The sequence below is a fragment of the Anser cygnoides genome, chromosome 15 (assembly GCF_040182565.1).
Source record: "Anser cygnoides isolate HZ-2024a breed goose chromosome 15, Taihu_goose_T2T_genome, whole genome shotgun sequence".
Lineage (NCBI taxonomy): Eukaryota > Metazoa > Chordata > Aves > Anseriformes > Anatidae > Anser > Anser cygnoides.
The window spans coordinates 16215007-16228022 of record NC_089887.1 but is presented as its reverse complement, the minus strand read 5'-3'; the positions used below and the strand labels follow the sequence as shown (position 1 = coordinate 16228022).

Here is a 13016-nt window from a genome sequence, read left to right as displayed (position 1 = left end):
CCCCGAGAGAGCTCGACACACCTGAGCTGGGTGTTGGAACATGTCCTCGTTCCTGAGGCCTGGAGGGGGCTCTCAGGACCAGCTGCGGGGTGCTGGGTGTGAACAGGCTATGACTATCCTGGGCAATTCCATCTGAGGCCTCTCCCCACCTCTGCCTCGTGCCAGGGGCTGTATTTATCTGGGCAGTCAGACCTGGGCTGAGCTGTACTGTGCTTGTGCTCGTGTCTGGCCCTGTCTCTCCCAACTACTCCTCCTGAATGGACTGTGTGCCTGTGTTGTAGGTAGCTTGTCTCCAGGGGGCTGGAGAAAGGCTGGGAGAGCTGGGGCTGTTCAGCCTGGAGAAGAGAAAGGTCTGGGGAGACCCTATTGCAACTTTTCAAGACTTAAAGGGAGCTTATTAAAAAGATGGAGAGCAACTTTTTGCTCAGGCAGATTACGACAGGACAAGGGGAGATGGTTTTAAACTGAAAGAGGGGAGATTTAGATTAGATGTTAGGAGAAAATTCTTCACTCAGAGGATGGTGAGGCACTGGCACAGGCTGCCCAGAGAAGCTGTGGATGCCCCATCCATGGAGGAGTTCAAAACCAGGTTGGAAGTGGTCCTGGGCAACCTGATCTAGTGGGTGGCATCCCTGGCCATGGCAGGGGGTTGGAACTGGATGGTCTTTAAGGTCCCTTCCAACCCAAGCTGGTCTATGAGTCTATGCCAGGCAGGGTTTGGGGCTGCAGACATTGCTCAGTGATGATGTTCGTGGTACACTGACTTACACCAGTTAGGAGAAAGGCCCCACTAAGGTATGGGTAGCCCATCCCCACCCCAGGTGACCATCACAGCTCCTGCTATTGCCTGGATTAAGAAAGTGCATTTATTTGCTTTGGGTTAGAAAGACGTCTCCCTAGTATGTACAGCAGCAACATCCCCCCCACACAGAGAGCCTGTGGCCCACCCCGTGCCCCAGGGAAGGTCCTGGTCACTGGGAGAGCAGAACATCCAGTGCAAAAGCCATCATTGCAACCATCCATGGGCTATGGCAGTTGCTTTCCCTACTACCTTTGCTCACCTGGCCCTGCTCACACTGCTTGTCTCCCCGGTCACTCCATGGGGACCACTCTGGCCAGATGGGCCTGTGGGAGGCAGAAGAGACTGTGTGACAACAAGCCGATGTGTCCAGAGTAGTGGGAGCACTGAGTAGACAACTTGGAAGGATGAGAGCCAACAGAGGAGCTGGAGATTTAGTCCTTGAACTTCAGGTGGGCTGAGGATCTGGAGCAAATCTGGGTCCATTCCTTCCCTTGCATGTAGTACGTTGCTTAGGAGAACAGTTGACACACAGAAAGAAAAGGAATGGCAAAGCCAGAAGCAGGATACATCGGGGTTTCTGGCTTGCCTTTCCCAGCATCCTCATTCATCAGGTGGGAGAGGGTGGCCTGAGGCTGGCGACACAGCTAGTGGTCCAGATGGTGCAAAGCTTGGCCACTAACAAATGTGAAAGTGCTTGGGGGGACGGGAGGGGGCTGCTGGGGAGCCTGGGTTCAGCTCACAGCGGTTATTGTCCCCATGCATCTGGGACACTTCCATCGATACTGCCTCGAAGTGAGGCACAGCGTGAGCAGCGTGCAGCACGTGCACCTTGTTGTGGTGCTTTTTCCTCAGGAGGCAGCTGAAGACTTTTTTGAAGCCCTTACGGAAGTGCTTGGAGACCAAGGCGTAGACGATGGGGTTGAGGCAGGAGTTGGCATAGGCCATGCAGTGGGAAAGCAGGCGGAAGGCATAGGTGGCCTGGTTGAAGGGGAAGTCTCCATAGAGGTATCGGAGGATGACTACGTGGTAGGGCAGCCAGCACAGGCAGAAAAGGATGGTTACAATGATGATCATCTTGGTTACTTTCCGTTTGGCCTTCTTGGACTCTGACATGTCCTCCAAGGGTTCCACTGCTGTCCACAGGTACTTGATGGTCCTGGTGTAGGAGAGGCTGATGACCAGCACTGGGATGACATAGCCAAAGGCAAACGTGCTGGTGTCCATGACCTTGCGTCTCCACTCCTCCCAGCCAGGCATGCAGATGTAGCTGGCCTCCCACTCGATCAGGTCATAGTAGCTTAGGTAGGGGCCTGCAAAGACCACAGAGAGGCCCCAGATCACGGACATGGCAGCCACGGCATTGCAGGGGGTCCGCAGCTCCCGGGAGCGCAGCGGGTAGCAGATGGCCAGGTACCTGGGGAGGAGAGCAAGGCAACCGGAGCTGAGGGTTCAGCCGAGCTGTAGCTGGCCACAAAAACAAAGGGAACGAGAAGGTTTCCTTCATTCCCCTGAAGATCCCTGAGTAGTGAGTGGCCCTACGTAGTATCTCATGCCCTCTCTGAGATACAGTCCTGGGTGAAACAGCTTTTATCTTTACAGCAGGGATGCCCAGGCTGGCTGACACCTCTGTGCAGGGAGGGTGGGTTATGGCCCTGCGCTAGGAACAGAGAAACGGGGCTGTCACAACCGCACCGACATCCGCTGCTTGGCAGAAACTATGCAGCAGGAAAAAGGTCTGAACTGAGGTTTTGAGACCTGGGCAAGCTTCACTGGGTGATGGACGCAGTGCAGGCTTCTGCCCGCTCAGGGCCTATTTTCAGCCTGCTCCAGTTTTCACATGAGGCTGGCGGGGAAGAGGTTTGCTCGCTGTAACCAGGTCTGTGTTTGCCTCAGTCTGGCTACCGGGGGGGCAGGTGGGCCCTTGCCTTTGGGTGCTTGTCCCTCTTCCAGCAAATGGTGTCCAGAGGCAGCGTGACAGCCAGCTCTGCTTCCCCACCCCCAGACAACACTAAAGAGCAAAGCTGGCAGAACTGCTCTGCTGCGTGCGTCAGGCAGGAGGGGGAACGGGCAGCAAAGGGGAAACCCTTTTCCCACATTTGTCTTGGCAGTCCAGCATTAGCTGCAAGGAGATGTCAGAAAAGAGAGAAAATGGCTCGGTGCTTGTGCATAAGGGATGGAGAAAAGTTGTGAGCACAGACAACTTGTTTTAGTACCCTTAGAGATAAGGGCAAAGAGCAAGATAGGCCAGGACATGTTTTCTCTATGGCAGGCAAGGCTGGGAGCTTACCCCAGCATGGAGCTCTTCCTCCTCCTGCACCGTTAGTGTAGGCTCAGCCAAAAGCGGAGCTCAGCACAGCAATCCTACACTGAGGGGGAACAAGGCAGAGCCCTCAGGAACAATTCAGATGGCAGTGAGCAGGGCCTGGATGATCTCCCAAGAAACTTGGCTCACGGTGTGGGTGCCTTTCTGCACAGGCTGCTGTGGGGCCCAGGAGGGCTCGGGACAGGTGAGGGAGCAGGAGCTGTCAGATAACAGCTTTTGTGCTGGGCCGGCAGCTCTAGGGGAACGAGAGATTTGTTACAGGACTGGGATCGCTCTTGTATATTTATGTGGCTTCTCCTTTAGTGCTCTTTGGTTACTTTGCTGCCCTCGCTGCCCTCACGTGATGCTTTTCTGCAGCGGTGGCTTGGGGATAGCTACTGCCCTTGGAATGCCATCTGTAACATGGAGCTGGGTGAGCAGGAGTCCCTGGCACAGTGTGGAGCTCAGCCTGGGTCTCAGGTGCCCTAACTACAAGGCGGGTCTTCCCTATGGAAAATGCAGGCAGGAGCAGCACCGGCTTTGCACCGAGGAGAGCTGGAAGTGCTGCTTGGGGGTTGGTAGGGGAAGGGAGCTAAACTGGTCCCCAAACTGCCTTTGGCATGGACCAGCACCACTGGTGTTTGCCTGTTGGTGATGGGCCATGACCCTCCCATGCCCTCACTCCACCCAGCTTCTCAAACTGCCCTCCTTCCCCAGCCTGAGGGCATCGTCAGACCGTTACCTGTCCACAGAGACGGCAGCCAGTGTGAAGCTGCTGGCATACATGGTGAGGTAGATTAAAAAGTGGACAGCCTTGCAGATGAAGGAGCCGAAGACCCAGCCTTCAAGGCAGTAGATGGTGGCCTGGAAAGGCACGCAGAAGACAATGAAGAAGAAGTCAGCCAGGCTGAGGTTGAGGATGAAGAGGTTGGTAGTGTTGTGGCCCATTTGCCTATTGCGCAGCAGCACTGCCAGCACCAGGCTATTGCCCACTGTGCCCAGGAGGAAGATGAGGGAGAAAACCACAGGGACAATGACAGTAGCAGGACTGAACTGGTAACTGTCAGAGGGGTTCCAGTACCCAGCCAAGCTGGTGAAGTCCTCATACTCCATCATTCTATGCCGTGGTGAGGTGCTGGAGCCTGTGGCGACACAGGGAAAGGTGTGAGAGACTGCAAAAACACTGCAATAAAAACGCTATGATTGGCTGATTGGCCTGTTGGCTGGCTGGAGACAGACAGCGTTGTTCTCAGTTCTGCCACCCGCATGCTTTTCAGCAGGCTCCTCTGGACACAGCCGGCATGCAGGGCAGGTAGGGCTAGGCTGGCAGGAAGGAGCACCCTGCTCCCCCCTTCTGACCCTGCAGTGAACCCATACCCTGGATTTAGATGCCACCTTGGACTGATGATGCTGAAGGTGAGGCTTGGGAGAGAGGAGAGAATATCATCCCCATGGGTGGAACAGCCTCCTCCTCTCTGGGAGAATGGAGCCAGGATTTTCCCTTCCCAGCTGATGGCAGGCAGGGGTGTGATGTTTCTTCTCAGCAGCGGGGCTTCAGCCCTGAACCAACCAGCTGGAGGAGCTGAGGTGGCTGCTCCTGCTGTACTGATGTGCGGTTTGATAGTACCCCCGTTCCCAGCCTTTTTGGTACCTGTTCTACAATAAACATCGCACGCTAGACAGGCTGGAAAAGCTTTTGGCAGTGACAGCTCCTACACAGTTCTGTGTTGTGCCCAAGTGAGGACTTTCTGGGGAGGACAGCTCTGATGGGACCACCTGTGATCCAGACTCAGTGACCCAGATCTCTCTCTCTGTTTCTTAGGGCAGCTCTCCTCAGGATTTGGGCTTCCTGTATCATTCTCTTGCCCCAAAAATAAACATTTGGACTGAAAGCAGGTGAGTTTGTGTGGGGAAACATGAGTTTCTCTGTCACGTGCACAGAAATCTGCATGCATGTATTTAACTTCTGGAGCAGGTGGATTATCAAATGTACCCATAGGCACAGATCCCCTTGAAAAAAACATGATTTGGGTTCCTTCTCCTCTTCAGTGTTTGTATGGATGTGCTGTGGTTAAAAGAGCGTGGCCCAACACTGGCTCACCGTGACTATGGAGACTGCAGCATCTCTGCAAGAAACGGAGCTCTAGCTGGTGCCTTCGTCTTCAGGTAGGGGATGGGGCAAGGGCTCCCTGGGAGCACCGGCAGGGCGAGTGCCTGAAGCAGAAGCACTGCAAGGGGCCTGTGAGCATGGGTCCCCTGCCGCAGGCGTTCCTGGTATCAGTCAGTGCCTGACTATGTAGCCTTGCCACAGCTTTGAGGTTTTTCTTGGTTGCTCATGGCCTGTCTACATGAAGGCCAAGCAGTGCTTCAATTCCCCTTTACAGATGGGAATTGAGATGTGGTGAGTGTAAAGAGGTGGCTGGTTGGATCAGGACTGTCACTAATGTAGCAGAAAAATGAATATTTCTGTTATTTCTGATTCCCACCTCTGTGCACAGTCCTGCCTCCAGAGACAGGAGAGTGACAGGAACAGGCACAGAGTAAAAGCAGTGGTATGCTTTCTGATCTCAGAAGTGATATATACCAACTGTGATATTGCCGTGGCTCCAAGATTTTGAGTGACTCTCAAGGAGTCATTCAGAGCATCTCTCGTAGAGTGGGACCTGTATGCAGTCCCAGCTCCCAGTTCCCTCCCTGCTCAGGAGGCTGTCAGTAACTCCCACCGCTCTGTTGTCCCTTGGAAGCATTTTGCAAACATCTCACTCCCTAGCATTTTGTGAATGGGTTTATGGCGATGCTCCTCGGTTGGTTCTGAACAGCCTTGACTAGCAGTGACTGAGAGAGGGACAGGTGCTGAACAAGGAGAAAAAAGGAGACCATGGGCAATGAATTTCCTCTTCCATATCTGCTATTCAGGGTTAGGAGGGGCAAAGGTGGTGTGTCAGGGGAGGTAAAATTGCAAGGGATGAGAACTGAATCAGTGGCAAAGTTGGGAATGGAACCAAAGAGACCTGGCTTTTCCAAAAAGGGTTCAGTAAAGGATCTGTAGGGAGAATGGTTCTCAGTGCCTGACTGTTGAGGGTAACAAACAACACAGACAAGAAACACCAACACAGGTGGGGGCAGGCAGCAGGTCAAACCAGGGCTGCCTGGGAACCAGCACAGGCAGCTCTTACATCCAGGGAAAAGGCCAAGAAGGGCAGGGGTAGGCAGGGCAAGGGCACAGATACAGGAGCTATGGGAAGAGGGAGGTACAGGCCCCTGATGGTCTGGACAGAGAGCAGCGAAGGGAGGAGAGGAGGAGCAGGCAGTTAGAGCTTCCTCTTCCAGTGGGCTCAGGAGCCAGCGTTTCTGGGCTCGCTCCGTGGTTGGCATTGCCATCCCCAGCACAGAGTGCCTCTATTTCCCCATTTGTGCAGCAGCTCTACGAAAAGGTGCCTCATCTGCTCCGCTTGGGGACAAGGCAGAGCCCCTTTGCTTGGCGACCTCAGGGGCTCAGCCCGGGAGCACAGCAGCCCTCCAGCACCCCGGCACCCTTCCTCTGCCCAGCCCGGCTCGGGCAGCCTCGGTCCTCCCCGCCTCCCGCGGCAGGCACGGCCACGGCTGGGGCTGCCTGTCCCCGGGAGCCTCTCCTTTCGCTGCCCTGCCTGCAGAAGGCAGCGGCCAGGTGCCCGCACCGCCCGCCCCAGCGCCCTGCCCCGCTCCCGCCCGCTTTGCCCGGGGGCCTGCCCCGGTGGCAGCTGCGGGGGGGGGGGGGGGGCAGCGCCCGGTCCCCGCCGGCGGGGTCCTACCTGCCCTGCCCGCCGCTCCGCGCCGCTCCGCCCCGCCGCCCGGTGCGGCTGCTGCCGCCGGTGCTGCTCGGGCACGGCCCGGCACCGCCGCCGCCCCGCCGCTCGCTCCGCCCCTGCTCCAGCACCCCCGGGCACACGCACACGGGGCCGAGTGCCCCCGCTCCCGGGCACGCCCGCCCGCGCACACGTGTGAACGCACGCACCGCGCGTGTGTCCCTCGGGAAAAGAACGCGGAGGGTTTGCTCCGCCCTTGTGCACGCCCCACAGCACTGTGAGAAACACTCCGCAGCCGATAACTTAGGCTCAGGCGAGGATCTCAGTGAAGCAGTAATTTATTCGCGTCCCACAAGCAGGAGCGCGCCTACTGGTCCCAAAACACAGTTTATATACTTTTTGATGACAGGACCCTCCCCTGTTTCCCCACTGAGTGGGTAATCCAGGTTCACAATCTGCCTGATGCTTCACAGACAGTGCATGGCCTTCAGTTGCCGGCCTGTTAAATGTCAAATTTCTTTTGACTTTTTTACTGTTTGAAGTGGTAATGTTTCCTCACTTATCTGACTTGACTTAACACCGTGATTTTCACCTAATTGTTCTAAGGAGTCTGGTTGTCTGCATTTTACAAGGTCGCCTGCTAAGTTTTCTTATCACTGCAAGCATATCTCATTCCTTATACCCCAATTCCTTATACCCCATTCCCAATACCCCATTCCTTACCTTTAAACAATGTAACTCTGCAAAAACAACATTTTTATTCCCACAGCACGCGCCTACAAAACCCAACAGCAAGCACAAGCCACTCTGCTGACACTGAGCATAACCTGAGCACACACAGCCCTTACACACCTGTACCCATCCATAGCCACCTCCCTGGCGCTCTTCTCCTGTGTGAGTCCATGCTTTGTGCACACATGGTGAAACTCCCATGTGTCAGTCCCACTGTGCCCTGCACCCAGGGCACACTGGCAGGATCTCTGGAGACAGGTATGGGGTGGTTATGGGGATTTGGGGGGATCTGGGGGTTCCCAATCCTTGCCTCTTTGCTTCGCTTAAACCCCAACATTTCGTTGGGTTAAAAACTGGCTGGATAGCTGGGCCCAAAGAGTTGCGGTGAATGGAGCCAAATCCAGTTGGAGTCCGGTCACTAGTGGAGTCCCCCAGGGCTCAGTACTGGGGCCGGTCCTCTTTAATATCTTTATCGATGACCTGGATGAGGGGATCGAGTGCACCCTCAGTAAGTTTGCAGACGACACCAAGTTAGGTGCGTGTGTCGATCTGCTCGAGGGAAGGAAGGCTCTGCAGGAGGATCTGGATAGGCTGGACCGATGGGCTGAGGCCAACTGTATGAGGTTCAACAAGGCCAAGTGCGGGGTCCTGCACCTGGGGCGCAACAACCCCAAGCAGCGCTACAGGCTGGGAGATGAGTGGTTGGAAAGCTGCCTGGCAGAGAAGGACCTTGGAGTACTGGTTGACAGTCGGCTGAATATGAGCCAGCAGTGTGCTCAGGTGGCCAAGAAGGCCAAAAGCATCCTGGCTTGCATAAGAAGCAGTGTGGCCAGCAGGGCTAGGGAAGTGATTGTCCCCCTGTACTCGGCTCTGGTGAGGCCGCACCTCGAGTACTGTGTTCAGTTTTGGGCCCCTCGCTACAAGAAGGACATGGAGGTGCTCGAGCGAGTCCAGAGGAGGGCAACGAAGCTGGTGAGGGGTCTGGAGAACAAGTCTTACGAGGAGCGGCTGAGGGAGCTGGGGTTGTTTAGCCTGGAGAAGAGGAGGGTCAGGGGCAACCTTATTGCTCTCTATAGGTACCTCAAAGGAGGCTGTAGCGAGGTTGGGGTTGGTCTGTTCTCCTACGTGCCTGGTGACAGGATGAGGGGGAATGGGCTAAAGTTGTGCCAGGGGAGGTTTAGGTTGGATGTTAGGAAGAACTTCTTTACTGAAAGGGTTGTTAGGCATTGGAATGGGCTGCTCATGGGAGGTGGTTGAGTCACCATCCCTGGAGGTCCTTAAAAGACGTTTAGATGTAGAGCTTAGTGATATGGTTTAGTGGAGGACTTGTTAGTGTTAGGTCAGAGGTTGGTCTAGGTGATCTTGGAGGTCTCTTCCAACCCAGATGATTCTGTGATTCTACTCTGCCTCATGGGCTTCCTTTCCTCTCTCTGCTTCTCTGCCCTGCTTCTTCTATTTTCTTAAATTTGCATTGTCCCTCTGTCCCTAACAATATATCTTCATATCCGTGCTGCTCCCTGTCCCTGCTGTTCTCTGACAATCCTGGTGTTCTGCTCCCTGTCCTTCTTTTCCCCTCTCTGTCCCTCTCACATTTCCTTGTGTATTTCTTTCTTTCCCCCTCTGCCCCTGATGCTTCTTCATCTATCTCTGCTCTCTTCAGCGTCCTTCTCTGCCTGTTCCCATGTCATACTTCTGCTCTCTAATTTGTCTTTCTCTCTGTTCCACTGCCCTTTCCTTCATTTCTCACTGTATCTCCTCATCCAGCTGTCTGTCGTTTTTTCCCCTCTGTGCCGCTATCCTGACACCTGTTCCTTTTTGCTCTTCCTCTGTCTCCAACCCGCAACTCATCACTGTTTTATCCTTTTCCTTCCCTTTTTGTCCTGATCTGCAACCCTTCCCTGCACCTTGCCCCTACACAATGCCTGTGTCCTCCTCCTTGTCTTCCTCTCTCTTTGTATGTTCTTCTCTCCCACCCATCTTCATCTACTCTTTCTCCCTCTCCTTCTGTTCTGTTCTCCATCCCTCTGCCCTTCCCCCATTCCCTTTTTACTCTGCCTCTCTGTCTGTTCTTTCTCTGCCTTTATTCTTGGCCAGTCTGTCCTGCTCCTTTGTTCCTGGCTTTCCGTGTAAAAAGAAAGAAAGAAATCTTCCTGTACTTCTGTTTTCTGTCAATTCATCTATCCTGCTCACTGTCACTTTTTTTTTCTTTCTGCATCCCACTGCCCTACTTCCCATTCATCTCATTCTCTCACTCTTTCTCTGTCCTGCTCCCCACCAGTATATTTTCTTACAGCTGGGCCCTGCTTCCTATCCCTGACCATCCACTCCCACCTTCCCTTCCCCTACCTTGCTAGCTATCCTAGGACTTTTTATTCTCCCCTGTCCTGCACCCTGTCCTTTTTCCCTGTTGCTGCTTCTCTGCCCTCCTTCCACTCCCTGTCCTTTCTGCCTTCATCTTTCTGTCAGTGGGACAGCCTGCCCCACCACTTCCTGTTCTCTCCCCCCTGTGCAGGTGGCTCACCCTTCTTCCATTTGTCTGTGTCACTGCCCTTCTGTTTTTTCTCTTTCCTGGTCTCAGTCCCGCTCCACACTACAGCTTTCCCTCCATCTCTCTCCTGCTCTGTGCCCCTCCCTTTCTCTCTCTATCCCAGTGTCCTGTCCTCTGTCACTCTCCCACTCTGTCCCATTCCCAAGTGCTTTTCAATTCCCCATCGCTCACTTCTGCTGCCCATCACTAATTTATTTCTCAAGCTTTCTTCCCTCCCCTCCGTCCCTTTCTTTCTCCTTCTAGCATTTTTCCCCACTTCATCTACCTCTGCTTTTCTGTATTTTTGTGTCCCACTCCATTCCCTTATCACACTTCCTTTTCTTCACCCTTCTTCTTTCAATCCATCTGTTGTGTTCGCTGCCCTCCCTCCATGCCAATCTTTCTCTGTCCCTCTGTCATTTTGCTCTTTTCTCTTTCTCTGCCTTTCTGCCTATTGCTGTTTTGCCCTTCTCCATCCCCTGGTCATGCTTCTTGTCTCTTTCCTTGTCTCTCTTTGCCTTTAAGCCTAACACTTTTCCTTTGTTGAACTTTGCCCTGCTGCCCCTGTTCTGTTGTTTCTCACGATATCTCACGGCTTTGCTCCCTGTCCCTATTTTTCTTCTAGCTATCCATCTGCTATGTTTCCCCTACCTATTTTTGCAGTCTTTCTCTCACTGTCTGATTCCCTGTCTCATCCTGTCTTGCTCTATCCACCTGGGCTGTCCTTTCTTTCAGTATCCTTTCTTCTGTCTTTCCTGTCCTTTCTTCTTCAGTATTTTAACTCTCTTGATTTCTTTTCTCTGCCTTGCCCATCATTTCCACCCCCCCCCCCAGTGCTGTTCTCTGCTCCCTGTCCTGCTCTCTAACAATTCCTGTCTTGTTCCCTGTCTCACCGCCCTAGTGGTGGTCCATTTTCTCTCTCTGCTTGTCCCCTTCTGCCCTTTCCTCAGTTTTAGTTTCTCTAGCTCTGACCTGCAGGCCATGGCTAAGGGAGGTGACCATTCCCCACGGGACAGACTAATGGATGCCTGACCACTGAGGTGCCCCAGGCCAACATGGAGTGTGCGGGCACCGAGCCCTGCAGCAACTTCCCACCTGGGAGCTGACGTACGAGTTGCTCTCTTGCTTGCACTCCTGCCTGTGCTTGCAGTCCCTGTGTTTGCCGTGTCCAGGGAGCAGGTTCCGTATAGCTGGGGCAGGTCTGTCGGCCTGGTGCCGGGACTGTGGCCAAAGCAAGGCAGAAGGTGAGCAGGACGGGGCGTCCTGCGGGGGTGGTGGCTGCCGGGACAGCCGGTGCGGCTGGGCGGACTGCGAGCCTGGTGCCTGGGGCAGGGAAAGCCCCTGGTGGGCATTTGGGGGGGAAGCTATGGTGCAGCGCGGTGCTCTGGGCCCTGCGATGGCACGCTGGGGGAGTGGGGAGCGCGGTGCCCCCGCAGAGCGCCCTGAACCCCGCGGCACAGCGGGGCGGGCAGCCCCTGCCGCAGGGCGGCCACGTTGCTCCCCCGCCGCCCGAGCGGAGCCGCGCACGGCCGCAGCGCTGCCGCTGCCTCTGCTGCCGCCCGGTGACCAACGCGCAGCACTGCGACAGGCACCTCGGCCGACCCAGTGCCGGCCCCGGAGGCCTTCAAGCGTCTCCGGACAGAACTGCTAACTCCAATATATCGCAACAATATCCTCTTGCAGTAAGCCTCTCCGATCTGATACTTCCTCCTGCTAGAACTGCTTACGAAAGGTTTAGTAGCCACCGAAAAGTGACAGTCTTTCTCTTAGAGAAAAGCTCCCTCTCCCCTTTAAAAAAAGAGGGACAGGGAAGAGAAAAGGTGTGTGTGCAGGGGGGCTTTACAGAATTTGTTGGCCAAACTTGGAAGTTCATTTTTTTTTTTTTTTTTTAACTTTGTATCCTTTGGTTGTTGTTGCCTGTAAGAAAGTGTCCTCAAACCTCAAAGTACTACCTTAAAAACACAACTTCAGTTGTCTTACTTGAGCCACTGTAACTTACAGACCTATAATTATTGCTTCTGTGCTACTTTTTGGGTTGGGGTAGAGTTATAAAGGCAAGTACTGCAGCACATTTTGACCTGATGATAAGGGTAGTGATGGGAAGAGAAAGGGTTTTCATATTTTTGATGATACTTCTGATGCTGCACAACCATGGCATAAAAACAATGAGTTAAGTGTTGAGCTCATTTCTCTTGAAATTACAGTTTCTCTTTTTCCTTGGAAAATTATTTGTTGTGATGGATGAGAAGGAATACAAAGATTTTTCAAATGTGTTGCCAGCTCATTACTTACAGAACAATCTGGTAATAAAAGGAGAGTTGACAGATGAAAATTCAAATGGATCTGTGAACGAATTATTGAATAATGCCCCACTTCCAGAGGTTGAAAGACTTATTTCCAGACTTCTTTTTATAATTACTGACTGCTTTTCCTGCTCCCAATGACAGATCCTATATGAGAATCTAATGCAGCTGAAAATCATAGACTAAATTCACTTCTGTGATATATAATTGAGACTTCATTGAAATGGCTGGAGCTACAATGGTATAAAACTAAAGTGGTAACTCAGTGGTGAATCAGATCTGTCCAATTTCATGTCTCTTGACAGGTATAGCTGCTTAATAGCTAGTTAAATAATTCAAGATATTTTCATTAAGCTGAATGATTGTGACTTTTGTTCTTAAATGTCATCAAGCAATCAGTTATGACTGTGAAGCTAAGTAAACATAACTGAACAAATGACTGTTGGGAAGCTTTAGGAGGTCATCAGACTGCTAACTGGATTCTAGAGGGATACATGGGATAGGATTCTGCTCTTTTTGTCCCTTTTCTTATGAGCCCTGTCTAAGTGCTGTACTATTTCTTTAT

At 53.3% G+C, this 13016-nt stretch overlaps 1 protein-coding gene across 2 annotated transcripts; it reads right to left on the bottom strand.

The window, feature by feature from the left end:
• Window positions 1-275: 275 nt before the first annotated feature.
• On the bottom strand, window positions 276-7302 carry LOC106041180 (galanin receptor 2b-like). Of its 2 annotated transcripts, XM_066977772.1 has the most exons (3): window positions 6896-7302; window positions 3847-4246; window positions 276-2216 (listed from the first exon to the last, which is right to left on the bottom strand). In XM_066977772.1, exons 2-3 carry the CDS (start codon window positions 4218-4220, stop codon window positions 1478-1480), a joined length of 1113 nt encoding a protein of 370 aa, XP_066833873.1. In that variant the 5' UTR covers window positions 4221-4246; window positions 6896-7302; the 3' UTR covers window positions 276-1477. The 2 variants fall into 2 exon arrangements, with proteins under 2 accessions (XP_066833873.1, XP_013044899.3); XM_013189445.3 differs by lacking the exon at window positions 6896-7302 and having other exon boundaries at window positions 3847-4263.
• Window positions 7303-13016: the final 5714 nt, after the last annotated feature.